The 21,949-nt window shown below is 46.4% G+C and overlaps 2 protein-coding genes across 7 annotated transcripts in view; one reads left to right on the top strand and one right to left on the bottom strand.

The window, feature by feature from the left end:
• LOC142470692 (olfactory receptor 6B1-like) overlaps positions 1 to 21,949 on the top strand; it is a 63,060-nt gene that overhangs the window by 9,719 nt on the left and 31,392 nt on the right. For 2 of the 6 annotated variants that reach the window (XR_012789315.1, XM_075577317.1), the window contains exons 1-2: positions 4,246 to 7,484; positions 11,969 to 12,230. The gene's annotated coding sequence lies outside the window, so the exon portion shown is untranslated. The other 4 variants (XM_075577320.1, XM_075577321.1, XM_075577319.1 and 1 more) reach the window with 4 other exon arrangements.
• On the bottom strand, positions 19,878 to 20,896 carry LOC142470933 (olfactory receptor 5P55-like). Its single transcript, XM_075577739.1, has one exon. It carries the CDS (start codon positions 20,814 to 20,816, stop codon positions 19,878 to 19,880), a length of 939 nt encoding a protein of 312 aa, XP_075433854.1. The 5' UTR covers positions 20,817 to 20,896.

Here is a 21,949-nt window from a genome sequence, read left to right as displayed (position 1 = left end):
GACCGCAAGTACTAAAATATTTTGTCGGATATATTCCGACATTGGACCGCAAAAGGTTAAATGTCTGAGGGTATAAAGCGACCTCAAACTCACCATGGAGGAAGTTATCAAGGCATTGATCCAGTCTGCATCTGTACAGCAGCAGTGGTGAAGAAAAAATGTGAACTAGCGCTAAAGTGTAATACACAGTGTGATATTCAAAATCTTGTAATAAAGGTTGGCTGCCCGGTGATACTGCCAGTACTAACAGAATAAACTAAAATAAAGAAAAACCTGGCGCCAGATAGTCAGTGGAATGTCCTGTACTCCTCAAGGGAACCACACAGCCTTTTTTTTTCAGCCCCTGAGGAAGTAGAGTGACATCTACGAAACGCGTAGGGCTAGTGGCACAGCCACTATCTGACTGACTTTGGACGTTTGAGGACATTTGGCATTGGAGCCCAGCTTTCCCTTCAGCTAGCCAGCTGTTCCTTTAAGACAACAGGCACTATCGCGCGCGGGCGCGCAGAGACTTCCTGTTGTTCCGTAGGAGGAAGTGAGGCGTGTGTCTACACGCGGTGCAGAGCTGTGGACCCCGCACACCAGCCCCCACGGCCGGAGCTGTTCCGGTTACCATCGAAGGACTGACTGGTGTCTGAGCCGCAGTGGAGCAGAGGCATCACCCGCCAGGGAGATCATCTCTACTTAGGTCTTGTTCCTACCATGCGAGCTTAATCTTGCTGTATGTAAGTAGGGCTCCAATTTTTGTGCTCCGGATGACCTGCGGTTCCTTGTATTTGCCATAGTCGGTCTTGGCATAGTTCTTTTTAATAATAAAAAATTGTTTTAATTATCGCTAGGATTCTTAACTGTTTATGTGTATTAGTTCAATACTGCTTACCCTACAGTGTTGCGCTATGATTTTATTTGTTTGTGTTCTTTTCTTTGCATGGTCTGTCGAGCAAGTGTGCGGTTCCCTTGAGGAGTACAGGACATTCCACTGACTATCTGGCGCCAGGTTTTTCTTTATTGTACAGCAGCAGGCTACCGATGCACAACAACCAGCAGGCTATTGCTGCACAACAAGAAACTAAGGCCGAGAGCACACACAGCGCTTCGCTGCGTCGCGTGGCTGCATGCGCGTGCGCGCGCCTCCGTCTGCTAGGCGATGTTTGAACATCCCCAGCAGACGGACTGATCCGACTCACCACGTCCCACGTGACGCGCTCAGCCTCCTACCCTGAGAGCGGGGTGAGCGGGGAATTGAGAGCTGGGGGAGCGGGGTCCTTAGAGTGGGGGAGCGGGGTCCTGAGAGCGGGGAATTGAAAGCGGGCAGAGCGGGGAGCTCTGAGCGGGGGGAGCCGGGAGCGGTAAAACAAAAGCATAATTGTGTGTGTGTGTGTGTGTGTGTGTGTGTGTGTGTGTATGTGTGTATGTGTGTGCAGGGAGCTGCCGAGTCTGTTCACTTTCAGCACCCAATGCATTGATTGGCTGCTGAAACTGACGTTGCACTGCTGCTGTAGCTGGAGTCTTTCAAAACTGTGACGTTGCGCTGCTGCAGCCTGAAATCACAGTTTTGAAAGACTTCAGCTACAGCAGCAGTGCGACGCCTAGCTTTGCAGCTAATGGTAGTTTCAACAATGAACACTACTATTGGCCGCCAGGGGTCAGTGACGAACGCGCGCATGTTGCGCTGTGTGTGCCCAAGGCCTAAGGGGTGTTCTATACTGCAGCAGTTTTAGTTGGCTGAGGTTAGTCTGCCATTCTATAATGGTGCCACGTGCGCGCACAGCAGGGAGCATGGAACCGGCCGATAGGGTGGAAGATGAGGAAAATAAAGAATTTGCACCACTACCGCCACTGAAATGTGTGTGTGTGTGTGTGTGTGTGTGTGTGTGTGTGTGTGTGTGTCAAGTTGAATAAATAAAAATTATTTTTTATTGTGCAACGTTTTTTTTTTTATTTGAAAAATATTATGTAATACATTATTAACTCATACACACACATACACACAGACATACACAGACATATACACACACACACAAACATACGGACCACTTGCCTGTCGCTCACCGTATAGACACAAAAAGCGTGCGGCACGCACGGACGCACACGTCTATAAAACAGCCCTAACTTTACACAGCAGCAGACGCTGCCCAACAGCAGGCTGCATCTGCAACTGTCGCTGCACAGAAAGAGACTACTTTTAAGCAGAAGTGTGGCACCCGCTACGTATGCAGATCCAATTGTGTCCGTCTCCTTCCCTCTGCCTGCCGGTGTGTGTTCAAGTGGTGTAGTCACCTCTGTGACGTCACCTGCTGCGCATCCCGCTCTATTTGCATACTAACTGCATCATAAAACTGTCGAGATCCAACGCGCGGCGGGGTGACGTCATGGAGGTGACTGCACCACTCGAACACACTGGCAGGCAGAGGCAAGGAAAACAGACACTATCGAATCTACAGGACATTCGTAAGTGGGTGCTACACGTCCCCTTAAAAGTGTGAATGCTGTTATTACTATTGAAACATTGTGAGTGGGATACCACTGGTTTTTACATAATATTGTTCTATAGAATAGCCATGGCTGGTGCAGCCATCTTTCTGCCCCTCCTGTCAAGTAAGTCCTAGAAGGTTACAGGCCGTGACAGGCTATCCTATGGGTTTAACCCCATCACGCAGCCTCCCTGAGTGGCAGGAGAGGTGGTGACATTGGGTCTGTGTTGCAGCCAATACTGGTGCATATCCTGTGCCCTCCCCTATTGCAGCAGGGAGGAGGCTCCCCAAATTATAGCTTGGAGTTCAGTCTTTTAGGGGAGAGACTGTTAGTTCCAGCTTGCCCCTTCACGGGGTGAGGTCATACTTTCCCTTCCGGGGGGTAAGGAGTTCCAGCTAGCCCCTCCTGGGGCTGAGGACAGAACCATGATCAGTGCATAGCACTAGGCCTCAATTACTACCTGCTGGCCACGCACCATCCAAGGGCCTGAGACCCTTCTCCACCAAGATGCATACGCTGTATTACCACCCTGCAGTGGCTGCACTTAATAAAGACCCTCATTTATATATCTCTGGCTGAGTTGCGGTCTATTAGCCAGAGGTGTTGGAGAAAGAACTGTCACGGTAGGGACTGCATGCAGCTGACACCGAGTGGAAAAGACCAAACCAAAAAATCACCCTAAAGACTGTCCTGTCCCCCACAACATTGCGGGCATCTCATCTCTCCTGTACCCTCACAGGTAACCAGCACTACATGTAGCAGTAGCCTAGACAAGATCTCCCAGAGGGGGGTGGGGGGGGGAGGGGGGGGAATAAGTGCTACAGTTATATTGTATTACACCCTGGATGTGTTGTGTGCTTTTTGAAGTATGTCTTTATAATGCATAAATCAACACATAAAAACTCCAGAATGGACACTCACAAGCGTGTTTATGTAAGTGCGCACTTGGAGAGCAAAGCCTGGCTGCTCCGTCCCGCCTCCTGTCCTCGAACCTCTCCACAAACCTTAGGCTGCGGTCCCACTAACTACTACAGCGCACGCCCCTCAATGGGGCTCGGCCCAGTACGCACCTTCCCGCTGAAGGTGCAGCCACGCCGTACTGCCAGGTTTTTTTAACTCAATGAAATTCAGTTTAGAACTGGCCACGCCCCCGCCGGTGGTTCACCCAATGAGGGCGAACCAGCCGCGTGAGGTCATGGCCATGCCCCCGCAAAACTCCCACCACGACCCCTCCCGTCGCAATCTCTCTCCTTGGAGGATCGCGGTTAGCGCTGTGCACGCACTGCCCCCCCCCTCGCCGGGCGCGCGTGCCACAGTGCTAACTGGAACCGCAGCCTTAGCCTCAGAACTTCCCGATAGTGTCCTGGTGACGTTACTAGGGCCTACGGATGCTCGGTTGGCCAAAAAAAAAAAAAAAACATTGATCGGTAAGTGGTACAGAGGAGCCAGGTTTTGCTCTACCTATGCGCACTTGCATAGACACGTTTCTGAGTGTCCATTCTGTAGTTTTTATTGTGTTAATTTATACTTTATGTAACCCCCTATGTCTTCTGCTATCGGCACAGGACACGGCCCCTTCAAGAATTACATTCCATTGAGTCATGTGACTGTGCTGCTTAGTCAGTGGAATGACAGTTGGTGACAGTTGACGAGGGAGAGAGGCTGAGGGAGTTCTGCTGAGAGCAAATGGAGTGAGATTGTGTGGAGATCCCTGCTGTACAAAGGGATCTGCATGAGCAGCAGTAAGCAGCAGCAGTAGTAGTAAGCAGCAGCAGTAAGCAGCAGCAGCAGTAGTTAGGCCCCGGCCATGGTGCCTTTGCCCGTGCGGAGGCTGTGGAAAAGCGGGTGCTTTCCCTGGTCATGGTCGAGGTGCCGGGGTGTGTCTAAGGGCGTCACGGAGCTGGTTCACCCTCATTGGCGCGAACCGCTCACGTGACCGGCCTGTCGCGCCAAGAAATCAGTTTGAACTGATTTCTTGCGCAATGTGTGCCCGCTTCCGCGCATACGCGCCCGCACGCCGCATGGGCGTGAACACTGCTTTATGGCAGTCTATTCGCTCAGCGTGCGGAGGCGTCCGCACGCTCTTCGGTACCATGGCCCCAGCCTAAGCAGTAAGCTGACAGCACAGCAGTAGCAGCAGTCTGCAGACAGGCTCTTTGAGCAAAGTATCAGGGGATCCTCAGCCTCCAGCCTAAGGCTGCGGTCCCAGTCACCGCCACAGCGCACGACTCGGCATGCGCTGTGCTATCAAGCCCCGCCCCTCCAGTCCGGCCGGTCCCAGTCCCTACCTTGTCGCGCACCATTCCCCAGCGGTGCACGACAGGTTTTCAGTCAGGCAGGGGAATTTGACCTCGACATCTGCAACTGGGGCGTGGCCACAACCCCGCCGGCGGTTCAGCCAATAAGGGCGAACCAGCCGCGGGATGTCATGGCCACGCCCCCGCAAACCCACAGCCACGCCCCCTCCCGTCGTAAACCTTCCCTCCCCCCAGAACGCAGATCGCGGTGTAGCGCTGTGCACGCGTCGCCCCCCCCCCCCCCACCGTGTCACAGTCAAGACTGGGGACTCAGCCTAAGGACACAGTGAGTAACTACATAGAGGATCTTCATCAACAAGACAAGTAAAAGGGGAGCTGAAGCTTTTGCGAAACACAGGCCTGCCACGGTACCACACTCAGCACCGTGAGCTCCCAGGTTATGTGCTGGCACATTTTTCTCTATGAAACAGGGCTGTCGGGGGTAAAATAAGACTCCAATACCTGGGATTGCGCATTTAGGGACTTTCCTATATGTACATTGTTTCTTGGCAGGAATATTTTAAGCAAAGTTTTTTTATTTTGATGTGCCTTCCTTATTTGTATTTTTTTTATATATTTATTTTTACGCTTGCTGTGCCTTCATGCCTACATTTGCAATTTTGGGAATACCCCTTTAAGCTCTAGTTAATTTTTCACACAAACACGCGCAGAGGCCCGGAAGCTTTGTTCTCTTCGAGGAGGAGAGCGGAAATGGAGGCAGCATTCGAGACACTCAAGGCCCAAGACGCCAAAAGAGGAGCACGAAGCGCGGCAGAAAGGGCAAGTCATAAGATGCCCACCGGTCGTGGCATTGCCCGACTCAGAGACACTTTGCAGGACATTGCTGATCCCCTGGTCACCACCGCTAGCGCCATTGCCCCGGCCACTGCCCCTGCCCCGTCACGTGTCATGTCACCGGGTCCCAGCGGGGAAAAACTGATCAAGACGCCCAAATATTCCAAAGATTGGAGGGATTGGGAACTCAGTGATGAAGGGTCTGATAGGGAGATACCTAAATTCTAGTGTGATACGTGTGTCTAACCTGTTGCATTTTCTCCTGCATCTAGAGGTAGGGCCCGAGGGTCCCAGACAACTGCTCAAGTGGGTCCTGTGAGTCCGGTAGTGCATAAAATGAACCCCACGCTCTACACCAATGTGATACGAGGTGGACGCAAAGGCTCACACTCTACTGAGGCCGTGACGTCAGGCGTGTCCTCACAAACAGAGTCTGATACAGATATGAGGGTAGTATCCGGATACGAGCACCAAGATAAGTGGTGGGCACCGCTGTTCACAAGGGTACCACAAGGGTATGGACCGTACTCGGTTCCTGCTTATCAAAAACAGTATAGTGGATCATTGGTGGGCTGTAGGCACCTTTTTTCCCCAGGAGGTTACTGATGTACTAGATAATCGATACAGGGAGATAGAGCAGAAGATAATAATCCCCAAGGGCTCCGCTGTTTTGTATGATGATGTTGCCCCAGAGGAGCCTCAGTTTTGGGTACTGCCAGGCAGGGCAGGAGACCGGAAGCTGACAAAGCTAAGTAGAGCAGACAGGGCCATAGTGGCCAGGTACAGGCAATCCCATGGCTATGGATTCCCCTATGTACCTATGTAGAGGAGCAGAGAGATACCTGGCTCCGAGAAGCTGTCACGGAGTACCTATGAACTAAGTTTGGTCGGGCCGCCTATTCCAATGAAGATAAAATATGCGATATCATAAGAGCGTGGAGTACCGGGCGAAGCATTTACATGAATAGTGTGGTGTATAGGCCGGAGTATGGGTCTGCACAACCCTATTACATTAAGGTTGTAGACCACAATAAGGAAACCTGACCCTCGCCATTATTATTAGTTCAGGTTCTCCATGTTGGGAGGTACCTCATTATTGATTCGCCATCTGGGTGGGACAGTCTGCTGTGTACACGATAATTAACTTGTGTTTGTAATTCACAGATTGTTCGCCTGCAGGATGGTACATAAATTAGGTCCAAGTGGGGACCATTGGATTCCACTTGAGGGAGAGTGTAGCCCTGGTAAGAAATTGGGCTATATGTCTTTCCTCCTTCTGGTATAAGCCCTGGTAAGGGCAGGCTGGCAGAAGTTATCATGGGTTTCCCCCACTTCAAGCACTACTTTGTGTGGTGGAGGTAGGCCACCTGACCCTGTGTCTAAGGCAAGAGACACAGGGGAGGGGCCTGCTGAGATCATAAAGGGCAGTGCACAGCCTATTTAGTGAGTCAGTTAGTTAGTCTCCTGTGAGAGTTAAGAAGTACAGCCAGCAAGAGTGAGTTAGGCTCCTGAGGAGTAGGGCCTAGTGAGACAGTGAGATGGACCAATGCCTCTCACCCTGTTTAGGGGGTGAGGGAAGAGTTAGCCCCAACCTGGGTGCCCTTGACCTGGGGTGGTGGCAGGGACACAGAGACCATCCTGAAGGAGAGCAGTTTGGAGGAGAGAGACAATCTGTACCTGACTGTGATCCTGCTGCTATTCCTGTTGCTGCGATAATAAAAAGCTGCTGCTGCTTTTAAGAAAGACTGTGTGAAGGAAGGATTCCACCCCTGGGAATCTTACCAGAGATGGTTCCTGGGGCTTTCCAGAGATGGAGGCGCTGCACCATTAAATGAGACGGAGGCATTCACCCCAGTAACCTGGTCCTGTCATCCCCCATACCATCGCGGGAGTCTCAGGCCCTCCTGTTGCCAGCAGGTATGCACCACACATATACATGTAGCCAGACCCTAGTACAGAGGAGGGGCCCAATCTGCGATTGGCCCCGGGAAGAGGGGCTACACATAAAAATTAGAAATAAAAGTTTGACAGTAAAAAGTTGGTGCGTTACGGGTTTTATGTAAAAAGCTGTAGTACTCCTGGTTAAAAAAATATAACGTATTTATTTAGTGGTTCTAGCATAAAAAGTAGCGGTACTCCTGGTTGTGAAAGAGAGAGAGCGTGAGAGAGAGAGAGCATGAGAGAGAGAGAGAAATACACACAGCTTGGGAAAAGAGAGAGAGAGACACAGACAGAGAGAGCGCTATACGCACACATTATCAATATTTACTACTCCTATATGTACCCCCACAGATATTTTTATACTCACACACAGAAATATATGTGTATATTTATACACACACATACTGATTTTATATATATATATATATATATATATATATATATATATATATATATATATCACATCACCTTGATAAAGGTCCCGTTTGTGGACCGAAACGTTGGAATGATGTCTTGTTGATTCAATACAATATTTTGATTACCATTTGGATTGCTGCCTCTGATATTTCATCTTGATGCGGTATCGTATTGCCTAAATTATTATATAAGATTTGCACCCAGTATTTTGTTGATTCAGACGGAGTGCTTGTGGTTCTTTCAAACTGCTATATATATATATATATATATATATATAGTGTGTGTGTGTGGGTATCAGTATATACATAGGGACCCCACCACCTCCTATATGTCCCTGACATTAGATTGCTAGCTCAGTTGGCAAGTCCCTTTTGTATCAGTCAGTCACATTGGTGTCCCAGTGTGGTAATTACCTGACAGGCTTCTCTGCTTCAGGGGTGGTTCCGGGCTCCCCTCCGGGGGTGAGTAATCCACATTTCCATACATGTTACTACTATATGATATCACAAAGCATAATATATTTTATACTGTGTGTCTCATGTGGAAGGCGAGCGAGGAGAGAGGAAAGAGAGTCTGTATATACATAGATCTCTGTCACTGACATTGTCCTATGAAAGAGGAAGAGAGATGGAGAGGGACAGGCAGGAGATATTGGCATTATCACACAGGATGCAGAGGGAGGAAACGGTGTAATGTACCGAAATACATACATATGCATATATATACGCACACACACACTCACATACAAATATTCATATATGTACGTATATATTAACTAAAAAGAAAAATAATGCGCATGCTCCATGTTTTAAATATTAAATGTAATAATGTAAAATATACCCTACATCCCATCACTCACCTACAGTACACACTGTTCCAATCACCCTAACATCCCCTCATCCAATCACTCACCCACACTGCTCCCATCACCCTAACATCCCCTCATCCCATTACTCACCTACACTGCTCCCATAACCCCAACATCCCCCTCATCCCATCACTCTCACCTACACTGCTTTCATCTCCCTAATATCCCCCTCATCCCATCACTCACCTACACTGTAACCATCCTCCTAAAATCCTCCTCATGCCATCACTCACCTACACTGCTCCAATCTCCGTAACATCCCCATCATCCCATCACTCACCTACACTGCTCCCATCTCCCTAACATCCCCCTCATCCCATCACTCACCTTCACTGCTCCCATCCCCCTAACATTCCCATCATCCCATCACTCACCTACACTGCTCCCATCTCCCTAACATCCCCCTCATCCCATCACTCGCCTACACTGCTCCAATCTCCCTAACATCACCCTCATCCCATCACTCACCTACACTGCTCCCATCTCCCTAACATCCCCCTCATCTCATTACTCACCTATACTACTCCCATCCCCCTAACATCCCAACACTCACCTACACTTCTCCCATTGCCATAACATCCCCCTCACTCTCACCCACACTGCTCTCATCCCCCTAACATCCCCCTCATCCCATCATTTACCTACACTGTAACAATCCCACTAAAATCCTCCTCATGCCATCACTCACCTACACTGCTCCCATCTCCCTAACATCCCCCTCATCCCATCACTCACCTACACTACTCCCATCTCCCTAACATCCCAACACTCACCTTTGCTGCTCCCATCCCCCTAACATCCCCATCATCCCATCACTCAGCTACACTGCTCCCATCTCTCTAACATCCCTATCATCCCATCACTCACCTGCACTGCTCCCATCTCCCTAACATCCCCCTCAACACATTACTCACCTACACTGCTCCCATCCCCTTCATCCCATCACTCACCTACACTGCTCCCATCCCCCTCACTCTCACCCACACTGCTCTCATCCCCCTAACATCCCCCTTATCCCATCACTTACCTACACTGTAACAATTCCCCTAAAATCCTCCTCATGCCATCACTCACCTACACTGCTCCAATCTCCCTAACAACCCCCTCATCCAATCAGTCTCACCTACACTGTTCCCATCCCCCTCATCACATCACTCTCATCCACACTGCTCCCATCTCCCTAACATCCCCCTCATCGCATCACTCACCTACCCTGCTCTCATCACCCTAACATCCCCCTCATTCCATCACTTACCTACACTGTAACAATTCCCCTAAAATCCTCCTCATGCCATCACTCACCTACACTGCTCCAATCTCCCTAACAACCCCCTCATCCAATCAGTCTCACCTACACTGTTCCCATCCCCCTAACATCCCCCTAATCACATCACTCTCATCCACACTACTCCCATCACCTTAACATCCCCCTGATCTCATCACTATCACCTACACTGCTCCCATCTCCCTAACATCCCATCACTCTTTTCTACACTGCTCCCGTCTCCATAACATCCCCCTCCACATCACTCACCTACACTGCTCCCATCCCCCTAACATCCTACTCATCCCATCACTCACTTACAGTTCTCCCATCTCCCTAACATCCCCCTCCTCCCATCAGTCACCTACACTGCTCCCATCACCCTAATCCCCCTCACCCCATCACTCACCTACACTGCTCCCATGTCCCTAATATACCCCTCATCCCATCAGTCACTGTCACTGCTCCCATCTCCCTATCATCCCCCTGATCTCATCACTATCACCTACACTGCTCCCACACCCCTCATCCCATCACTCACCTACACTGCTCCCATACCCCTCATCCCATCACTCACCTACACTGCTCTCATCTCCCTAACATTCCCCTCATCACATCACTCTCATCCACACTGCTCCCATCACCCTAATCCCCCTCATCCCATCACTCACCTACACTGCTCCCATGTCCCTAATATACCCCTCATCTCATCACTCACTGATACTGCTCCCATCTCCTTAACATGCCCCTGATCTCATCACTATCACCTACACTGCCACATCCCCCTCATCCCATTACTCACCTAAACTGCTCCCATCCCCATAACATCCCAACACTCACCTGCATTGCTCCCATCTGCCTAACATCCCCCTCATCCTATCACTCTCACCTACATTGCTCCCATCACCATAACATCACTCTCATCCACACTGCTCTCATCACCCTAACATCACCCTTATCCCATCACTCACCTACACTGCTCACACCCCCCTCATCCCATCACTCACCTACACTGTAACAATCCCCCTAAAATCCTCCTCATGCCATCACTCAATAACACTGATCCAATTTCCCTAACATTCCCCTTCATCCAATCGCACACATCTACAGTGTTCCCATCCCCATAACATCCCCCTCATCATATCACTCACCTACACTGCTCCCATCTCAATAACATCCCCCTCATCACATCACTCTCACCCACACTGCTCCCATCGTCCTAACATCCCCCTCCACATCACTCACCTACACAGAAACCATCATCCTAACATCCCCCTCATCCCATCACTCACCTACACTACTCCCATGTCCATAATATACCCCAATCCCATCACTCAATGACACCGCTCCCATCACCAAAACATCCCCCTCATCCCATCACCCACTTACACTGCCCCCATCACATTAACATCCCCCTCATCATTCCACCACTCAACCCATGAGTTTCACCTACATTGCTCCAATCACCCTAACATCTTAAAACACACCTCCTTAACAAAGCATATGGGTAGCTCCGTGGCTGATACTTTACACTTCCTACATAAACCGTGGCCCCTTGCAGACACACTTACCAGAACGCCCTCCTACTGTCTCTGTTCGTTCTTCCTACTTGCCAATTAGATTGTGAGCTCTTTGAAGCAGGGACTTCTTTTCCTAAATATTACTTTTGTCTGAAGCACTTCTTTCCATTACATGTTATTTGTATTATTTGTTATTTCTATGATTATGTCACGTGTATTACTGCTGTGAAGCGCTATGTACAGTACATTAATGGCACTACATAAATAAAGACATACATACAGTATATACATGCATACATATGTATGGGTATCTTTGTATTTGTGTGTGTTTGTATGTATACAGTATGCATGAGCGTATATAAATACACCTTTATCTTTCTCTGTATTTCAGGATCCCTTCTGCTCTCTGCTGAATTCAACCTTCCACCTACTAAACTCTTTCTGCCAGGGAAGGGACACAGCGAAATGTCTTGAAGTGAAAGCTGGGTGGAAGATACACCACAGAGAGGGAGAGAGATCACTAGAGAGAGAGGGAGGAGAGACACCCCAGAGAGAGAGGGATCACTAAAGCCGGGAGAAAGAGAGAGATCACTAGATACAGGAAGGTGGAAAGAATCACAGAGAAATAAGAGAGGTGAAAGAGAGAGAGATGGGTATGTATAGCACACACCCTTGATATAGTTTTTCTATAGCTTCCGTATAATTGTTATTTATATATTTTGTTTTAATACAATATCTTTTTGGCATATTCCGGTATCGAATCGTTATATTTCTTTTGAGTGCTGGGAACATCCCCAATTTTGTCTAGTTGTTTGGGGAGGGTTCAGGGTCCACCCTTCATATTCCCGGGCACCATACTTATTTTATTCAGACTGTCTCGGGAGTGCTGCCTATAATACCATACTTTTTTTACCATTCCAATTACATTTTATCATGTGTTGGTAGAGGTTTGTGATTTCTTTTTTTTTTTCAAAGAATAAAAAAAAGGGAGGAAGCGTAATGAATTGGGTGATGGTTAGAGAACACCTTTAATGAACACAATGTTAGTGAGAATAAAATGATATTAAACATAAGAATGTTGAATGTGGAAAAAATGCACTGAGTGGTGCCAGATGATCCAGAGTGCTGCTGGTGAATGTCAGAGGTAGATCACAGGGGAGCAATGAAGACTCCTCGTGATAGTCACAGTCCTACGACCAACTGATGGGCACTGATGGAAAAACCATTTGCTTTAACGTCCCTCACATGTGCTTATTAAGTTGGTTGGGCCAGCCAGGTGACTTTGTAAAAGTATATAAGTAAACTCATAGCAGCCATAGCTGCCTGCAGCCTTGCTCTTAAGCAGATATGCTTTTAAGTAGAAATGTTTCAAGTAATTATGAAGTTTAAAAGGAAGTTCAAAAAGAAGTGGAAAAGTGGACAACATCTACTGCTTCTGATTCCTGCATTTGATCTACGTTGGAAAGGAGGATATCATCTATCCCAGACTGCACATCTCAACACTTAACTATTACTATTAACTATTAACTATTGCTGTGATGCCGCCTTTACTTTTTATATTTGCTGTAACCGCACTTATTTTCAAATTATGCACTTCCTTCCACCAGTCTCCTTATGTCTCTAACTCTATTCATATATCTCCATCTCTCCTTTCTTCCCCACTTCTCAGTTCACATGAACTCCTTTCTTACCTGCGCCCTCTGTCACCACACAGCTATACACCCTGCACTAAAACACACCCCTACAAATCATCCTCACACATTCTCTTTCTTTCCATGCTTCTCCTTGCTTCTGGGGATATCTCTCCAAATCCTGGTCCCTGCCTTATTTCTACTTGCTCTCGTCCTCGCCTACCACATGCAAATTCTACTCTTTCTGGTGTTAACCCCTCCAACCTCATACCCATTTTCTGCCACCCTCCTCTCTCCCTTTCTCCTGTGACCTTTGGAATGCTCGCTTCCTCTCTAACAAGTTCCTCTCTGTGCATGACTTCTTTCTCTCTCACTCCCTGCTTCTCTTTGCTATAACTGAGACCTGGCTCACTCAGTCTGACTCTGCTGTGGAAGCTGCCCTTTCCTACGGTGGTCTTTCCTTCTACCCACACTCTGCGCCCTGATGGCAGGGGTGGAGGCGTGGGGCTCCTGCTGTCCTCTCTCTGCCGTTACCGAACCCTTCCTATTCCCCCCTCTTGCTTTTCCCTCCTTTGAGGTTCACACAGTCCAGATCTTCTCGCCTCTCCCAGTCCACGTGGCGGTCATCTATCGCCCACCTACCTCTACTGATCCCCCCTCTGCCTTTCTCTCTCACTTTGAATCCTGGCTCTCTTTCTTTCTCTCCTCAGACTCCCCTGTTCTTGCCACAACTGCCACATTGATGACCCCTCTTTTCCTTGGGCCTCCCGCTTTCTCTCTCTAACCTCTTCTTTTTGCCTGCAACAGTGAACTGAAGCTAGCACCCACAAAGATGGCCACTACCTAGACCTGGTTTTCACTAAAAACTTTTCTCTCACTGATTTCTCCATTTCTCCTTTTCCTCTCTCTGACCATTACCTCGTCTCATTTTTTCTATCACGCTTCTTCCCCTCTCCATCTCTCCCTTGTTTTTGCAGAAACCTGCGCTCTATTAACCTACCAGCTTTAAATTCCACTTTACGCTCCTCCCTCTCCTCTCTCAATGCCCCGCTTTCTCTCTGCCATCCTCGCCCTTCTAACCCCAGACCCGGCTAAATTCCAACACACGCATGCTGCGATCCTCCACTCCCTCCTCTAAACGCCTCTGGAGGAAATCTCATACGCTCGCAGACTTCCTTCACTACAAATTTATGCTGTCCTGTTTCAACTCTGCCCTCTCTCAGGCTAAACAAACCTACTTTTCATCACTAATCCACACGCACAAGTCTAACCCACGTTGACTCTTTTCTGTCTTTGACTCTCTACTCAGACCACACTCGGCTGCCTCCTCTTCTTCCTCCATCTCACCTCAGGACTTTGCTGACTTTTTTAACAAAAAGGTGGAATCCATACGTCAGACCATCCCATCTGTTGCCTCCTCCCATCACACACTGCTTCCTAACTCTCCTCCTGCCTTTCTGGACTCTTTTTCTGCTATCTCGGAGGAGGGTGTATCACTGCTGATCTCCTCTTCTCCCTCTACCACCTGCCCTCTTGATCCCATTCCTTCCCATATCCTAAAACCTCTTGCTCCTTCTATAATCCCTATGCTCACACAGATCTTTAACTCTTCCCTCTACTCTGGTACTTTTCCATCCGCCTTCAAACATGCAACTGTGATACCATTGCTCAAAAACAGCAAGCTTGACCCTACCTGTCCTTCTAACTATCGACCTGTCTCCCTCCTGCCTTTTGCCTCCAAACTTCTTGAATGTCTTGTATTTTCTTGATTGCTCCATTTTCTCAACACTTATTATTTTCTAGACCCTCTACAATCTGGCTTCCGCACTGCTCACTCTACTGAAACAGCCCTCACTAAAATAACCGACGACCTTCATGCTGCCAAAAACAGAGGTCATTACACTCTGCTCATAGTACTCGACCTCTGCAGCATTTGACACCGTGGACCACCCTCTTCTCCTTCACATTCTTCATACATGGTATTCATAACAAAGCTCTATCCTGGATCCCCTCTTACCTCTCAAATCGTACTTTCAGAGTCACTTCTGCTAACACCTCCTCTATCGATCTCTCTGTGGGGTTACCCAAAGGGATCTGTCCTGGGAACTCTCCTCTTTTCTCTGTACACATTTTCTCTAGGTGACCTAATCACATCTGTTGGGTCTAAATATCAGCTCTATGCTGACGACACACAAATTTACTTTTCAATCCCTGACCTAACACCTGCTATAGAGACCAAAGTTTCTGAATGTCTCTCTGCAATATCATCCTGGTTGGCCCTCCACCGACTTAAACTTAGCATGGCAAAACCAGAGCTCTTCATACTTCCTCCCAAACCTGGACCTACTATTGTATTTTATTGTATATCTTTATTTATATAGCGCCATTAATGTACATAGCGCTTCACAGCAGTAATACACGTGGTAATCAAATAAATAACAGATAATATAAATAACAGATCATGGGAATAAGTGCTTTAGACATTAAGGAAGAGGAGTCCCTGCCCCGAGGAGCTTACAGTCTAATTGGTAGGTAGGGAGAGCGTACAGAGACAGTAGGAGGGAGTTCTGGTAAGTGCGTCTGCAGGGGGCCAAGCTTTATGTATCATGTGTTCAGAATATCCACAGTGCTATTCATATGCTTCTTTAAGCAAGTGTGTCTTAAGTTGGGTCTTAAAGGTGGATAGAGAGGGTGCTAGTCGGGTACTGAGGGGAAGGGCATTCCAGAGGTGTGGGGCAATCAGTGAAAAGGGTTTAAGGCGGGAGAGGGCTTTAGATACAAAGGGGGTAGAATGAAGACATCCTTGAGTCTGGATGGTGCATAACGAGAAATTAGGGCTGAGATGTATGGAGGGGCAGAAGAGTGTAAAGCTTTAAAAGTGAGGAGAAGAATGGAGTGTGAGATGCTGGATTTGATCGAAAGCCAGGAGAGGGATTTCATGAGGGGAGATGCTGAGACAGATCTCGGAAAGAGTAGAGTGATTCTGGCAGCAGCGTTTAGGATAGATTGTAGGGGAGACAGGTGAGAGGCAGGAAGGCCGGACAGCAAGAGGTTACAGTAATCAAGACGGGAGAGAATGAGGGCCTGAGTCAGAGTTTTAGCAGTCGAGCAACAGAGGAAAGGGCGTATCTTTGTTATATTGCAGAAGAAAAAGCGACAGGTTTTAGAAATGTTTTGAATGGGAGGGGCGAATGTGAGAGAGGAGTCGAGTGTGACCCCTAGGCAGCGTGCTTGGAATACTGGGTGAATGATCGTAGTTCCAACAGTAATGTGGAAGGAGGTAGTACGGCCAGGTTTGGGAGGAAGTATGAGGAGCTCTTTTTTAGCCATGTTGAGTTTAAGGCGGCGGAGGGCCATCCAGGATGATATCGCAGAGAGACATTCAGAAACTTTGGTTTGTTCAGCAGGTGTAAGGTCGGGTGTTGAGAAATATATTTGTGTGTCGTCAGCATAGAGGTGATAATTAAACCAAAAAGATGTTATTAGGTCACCTAGAGAGAGTGTATACAGAGAAAAGAGAAGAGGTCCCAGGACAGAGCCCTGGGGTACCCCCACAGAGAGATCAATAGAGGAGGAGGAGGTGTTAGCAGAAAAGACACTGAAAGTACGATGGGAGAGGTAGGATGAGATCCAGGATAGAGCTTTGTTCCGAATACCCAGAGTATGGAGAATGTGAAGGAGAAGAGGGTGGTCCACGGTGTCAAATGCTGCAGAGAGGTCGAGTAATATGAGCAGAGTGTAATGACCTCTGTCTGGCAGCATGGAGGTCATCAGTTATTTTAGTGAGTGCTGTTTCAGTAGAGTGAGCAGTGCGGAAGCCAGATTGTAGAGGGTCTAGGAGAGAATAGGTGTTGAGAAAATGGAGCAAGCGAGAGAATACAAGACGTTCAAGGAGTTTAGAGGCAAAAGGCAGGAGGGAGACAGGTTGATACTTAGAAAGACAGATAGGGTCAAGCTTGCTGTTTTTGAGTAATGGTATGGCTGTTGCATGTTTGAAGGAGGATGGAAAGGTTCCAGAGCAGAGGGAGGAGTTAAAAATGTGTGTGAGCGTAGGGATTATAGTACTACTACTACCTCTTTCCCCATTACTGTTGGAAGTACTATCGTTCGTCAAGTCACCCAAGCACTCTGCCAGGGGTCACACTCGACTCCTCTCTCACATTCTCCTCTCATATTCAAAAAGTTTCTAAAACCTGTCACTCCACAATATTACAAAGATATGCCCTTTCCTCTGTTGCTCGACTGATAAAACTCTGACTCGGGCCCTCATTCTCTCCCATCTCAATTACTGTAACCTCCTGCTGTCCGGCCTTCCTGCCTCTCACCTGTCTTCCGTTCAATCTATCCTAAACGCTGCTGCCAGAATCACTCTACTCTTTCCTAAATCTGTCTCAGCGTCTCCCTTGCTGAAATCACTCTCAAGGCTTCCTATCAAATCCCGCATCTAGCACTCAATTCTCCTCCTCGCGTTTAAAGCTTTAAACTCTTCTGCCCCTTCTTACATCTCGGCCCTAATTTCTCGCTATGCACCACCCCGACTCTTGCGTTCTGCTCAAGGATGTCTTCTCTCTACCCCCTTTGCATCTAAAGCCCTCTCCTGCCTTAAACCTTTCTCACTCACTGCCCCACACCTCTGGAATGCCCTTTCCCTCAATACCCGACTTGTACCCTCTCTATCCACCGTTAAGACCCACTTGCTTAAAGAAGCATACGAGTAGCACCGTGGCTAATACTATACCCATGATACATAAAGCTTGGCCCCCTGCAGACGCACTTACCAGAATGCCCTACTACTGTTTCTGTATGTCCTTCCTACCTACCAATTAGATTGTAAGCTCTTCATAGCAGGGACTCCTCTTCCGAAATGATAAACAATGATATGCTACACACCACAATTATTCAATGCATTCAATATTACCGGTGCTGCTGGTTCAAGGGGTACCTGTCCTGGTAATCCAAATCGGAACTGTAGATAAGTGAGATCCAATGCACAACGGATTTGCCACACAACGTTTCGACCGTAAGGTCTTTATCAAGTGCCTGTCACTTGATAAAGACCTTTACGGTCGAAACTTTTTGTGGCACAAATACATTTTATATTGAGCAAATCTGCGTTGGATCTCACTTATCTACTTTTATGTCTGAAACACTTATTCCCATGATCAGTTATTTGTATTATTTGTTATTTGTATGATTGTCACGTGTATTACTACTGTGAAGCACTACTGTATGTACATCAATGGCGCTATATACAGTAACACACAGGAGAGGGCCTATCTGGCTTCACTGGCACTGATGGGGGTTAATAACAACTCAGATTATATTAATTGCATGCTTGTATTGTGTCTGTGTATGTCTGTGTCATGGCTTTTAACGGGAGGTGAGGGCCGGTCTTAGGTATGTTGGGGAGAAAATGAATATGAGATTTTGCCTCGGGTTTGGCATTCAGGGCCAAAACTTGGTTTGTAAGAATCCGATCCGAGCTAGTCCAGTGGCTCATAATTTCCCCCTTACCCTGAACTCGCCATCTCAGTCTAACACTCCTGAAAATAAAAAAGTTGAAGAAAAGTTGAACTCATCGTTATCTTGGGTACAATAATAGTATTGCCCCTTGCACCAGTCAATATGAGATTGTAAGACCGTCAGGGCATATAATTATTGTAAAACAAATACCATAACCCTGCTCTATTTCCCAAATTGCCAGACATTTATTTGTGAAATTATACATTTTTGATCATAAGTCTTAATTAAAACATGGTTCCATATCCATTTCAGTACCTACTGTACACTAAAATTCCATGTTTTCCATTGTCTTGTGGACTAAGCCTCTCCCACTGCTACAAGAAAATACAGCAAGCAATAGTCTGTATTGCCCAGCATGCAAACCATCAACGAGTACTTGCTTCTGTTATGATATACCAAGAACATTATGAGCAAATGCTTGTTTTTAGGGGTGATCGTGCTAATCCCACCAACGGGCATCCAGCCCAATACAAACAGAAGTAAAGCTCCCTCAGCTTCCGTTTCCTGCATCCGGGGGTATGGTCGCATCAGGGGGGATCATGTGATACGGTAATGCTAAGGGTTTGGTGGAAGTCTGGTGACCACCGAACTCCTGGCTCTGCAAAGTTTAATAATCTCATCTCCAGAAAGAAGAATTCTTTAATTAATATAATTATTATTTTAACTATTATATTTATTAATAATAATAAACAACACATGCCATTTAGCAGAATTTGTATAGCAAAAAAACAGACTATTGTACTAAATGAAATTAGAAAGATTCACCGAAACATTTAATTTACATACAATATTTACATACTACTGTAGATGAGGTTGAAAAAAAACACGTTCATCAAGTTTAACCTTTGTCAATTTGTAACAGTTTCAGATAATCATCCTATATTTATAGTTATATTATGAAATATTTGTCAATCAGTAGGAAACACATTTCCTTCTTGACTCCAGTATTGGCAATCAAAATTTTCTCTTGATTAACCCCCTTCCTATGTTTAACATATTTGGCATATCCCTGTACACATTCAATTTCTAAAAATAGGTGTATCTTTATCTTAAAGATGTCTACTGTATGTACATTATTTGCCATCACAGTCTGTATGGGTAGTAAATAGACTTACGGTATATTTATTTCTCTTTGAAATAGCTGTATTATCCTTCTCTGGTTTTCTTGCTAACCAGTTTTCTGAAAGCTGCCCTGATATCTTGGCTCCTCAGGCAGTATATTATAGGATTAAATAATGGGGTCACCACAATGTACAACAAAGACAGGACTTTATTAAAATTGACAGAGTGTCCTCTTGATGGGACCTGATATATGGTGATCAATGTTCCATAGAATAAGGACACAACTGTCAGGTGGGAACTGCAGGTGGAGAAGGTTTTCTGTCTCCCACTGGTGGAAGGAATCCTGAGGATGGTGAAGAAGATACGGACATAAGTTACAATGATGAAGATAAATGAGAAGATTGTTATAGGAACAGTGAAAACAACATCTTCCAATTTCAATAAGGAAGTATCTGTGCAAGACAATTGTAAAAGGGGAGCAAAATCACAGAATAAATGGTCAATGACATTGGGGCCACAGAATTGCAACATACATATTTGGGTAGCTATACATAGGGCTATTGTCAATCCCAAGAACCATGACCAGAAAACTAGATGAGATTGGAGCCTAATTTCCATAAAAGTAGTATAACGTAAAGGGTGACAGATGGCCAAGTATCGGTCATAAGACATCACTGTTAGAAGGAAGCACTCTGTCGTTACTGAGACAGCAAGCATATAAAATTGAGTGATGCAGCCATTAAAGGAAATGGTGGCTCCTTCTTCCAATATACCAAGAAGCATGTTGGGGACAATATTTGCAGTAATCAATATGTCACATAGAGATAGATGGCTGAGAAAGAAGTACATGGGAGAGTGGAGCTTGTGACTGGTTGACACCAACACAATGATCAGGAGGTTTCCAGTTAATGTCATAATACAAATCCCGAGGAAAAGAAAGAAGACAGGAATTTTAAGGCTCTGAAGATCCTTAAATCCAAGGAGAAGGAATTGCGTAACACTTGTCTGGTTCTTCACATGCATTGTGATCAGAGCCTTCCCTCTTCCTGTAATATTCCAAAGGGAAAACAGTTTTAGGGCTTTTTTAACACTAAAGAGCAATAACTATTATGATGGTGCCTCGGCGTGTCCAACAACTGTGCCAGATGATCATTTACAGTACAATATATAGCAATTATATAGCTCGGATCTCTCCACAATGGACACATGGTTCCCAATTACGGTTTCATTCCCAGAACAGCACAAGTGGTCGAAAATGGTTAACCCTCCATAAGCAATATCATACTTAAGTGACTAGACCAAATTGGGTCATATAGTAAGAAAGTTTTCATTAACAAATGGATCCTTGATGTGAATAGTTGATCAGAAGAAATTATTAATGACATATGGACACAGTTTGCATAAAGCAAAATAGGAGGGAAAGTCAATAAACCTCAACACGGACACACTGGAGTAAAAGATAGAAAAGAGAAATATGATAAAAAGTTTAAAGGAAGCAATGCTCAAAATAGTCACACACTAAAATAGGGGAGTGGGTGGATAACATTTGAGAAAATACAGATGTAGCCTGACTTAACTACTGCACACTGGAGCTATAACAATAATGTATTTGCTGTGGCTTTTTCATTTTCTGAAACCAAGACTTATTACTTCTACAACAATAATCCTTTTTACCCGTTAGAACAGCAGTATAGGACTGTAGATTTTGTTCTGTCACAAACCCTTGCCTTAACTTGACCATGGTCATAAAGAGTTGGTTACCGAGGTCACATTGGGCTCTAATCCAAGTTAAGCCACCTGTAAAGCAGGAAAAATGCTAATAGAAGAAAAAGATACAAAAATCAATAAAAAATGGAGAATGGTGTGTAGGCGTGTAATGCTCCCAATCAAGCTAGCGGTGTGCGTTGAATTTATAATATAATAGTACCCTCAGCTAATGATTGGCACAGGTAATACCTATAGGAGTTATAGTAGGCAGACCATGGTCTGGCTACTTATTATCCTGCCACTATTTGGTGATTACACTGAGAACTATTACACTGAGAACTGTGCTGGCAGCCTCAGATCAAGGAGAACATGCATCTGGTTCCAGGACATTGTCTGTCTCTCTGAGTCTGTCTGTGTCTGTCTGTTTGGGTCTGTCTGTCTCTGTTTGT

Source organism: Ascaphus truei, chromosome 20 (assembly GCF_040206685.1).
Source record: "Ascaphus truei isolate aAscTru1 chromosome 20, aAscTru1.hap1, whole genome shotgun sequence".
Classification (NCBI taxonomy): Eukaryota; Metazoa; Chordata; class Amphibia; order Anura; family Ascaphidae; genus Ascaphus; species Ascaphus truei.
Note: the sequence above shows the minus strand (reverse complement) of the source record. Positions and strands in the feature narration are given on the sequence as shown.

Bases quoted from the DNA above. Each gene is read 5' to 3' on its own strand.
- LOC142470933 (XM_075577739.1), bottom strand. From the start codon at position 20,816: ATGCATGTGAAGAACCAGACAAGTGTTACGCAATTCCTTCTCCTTGGA.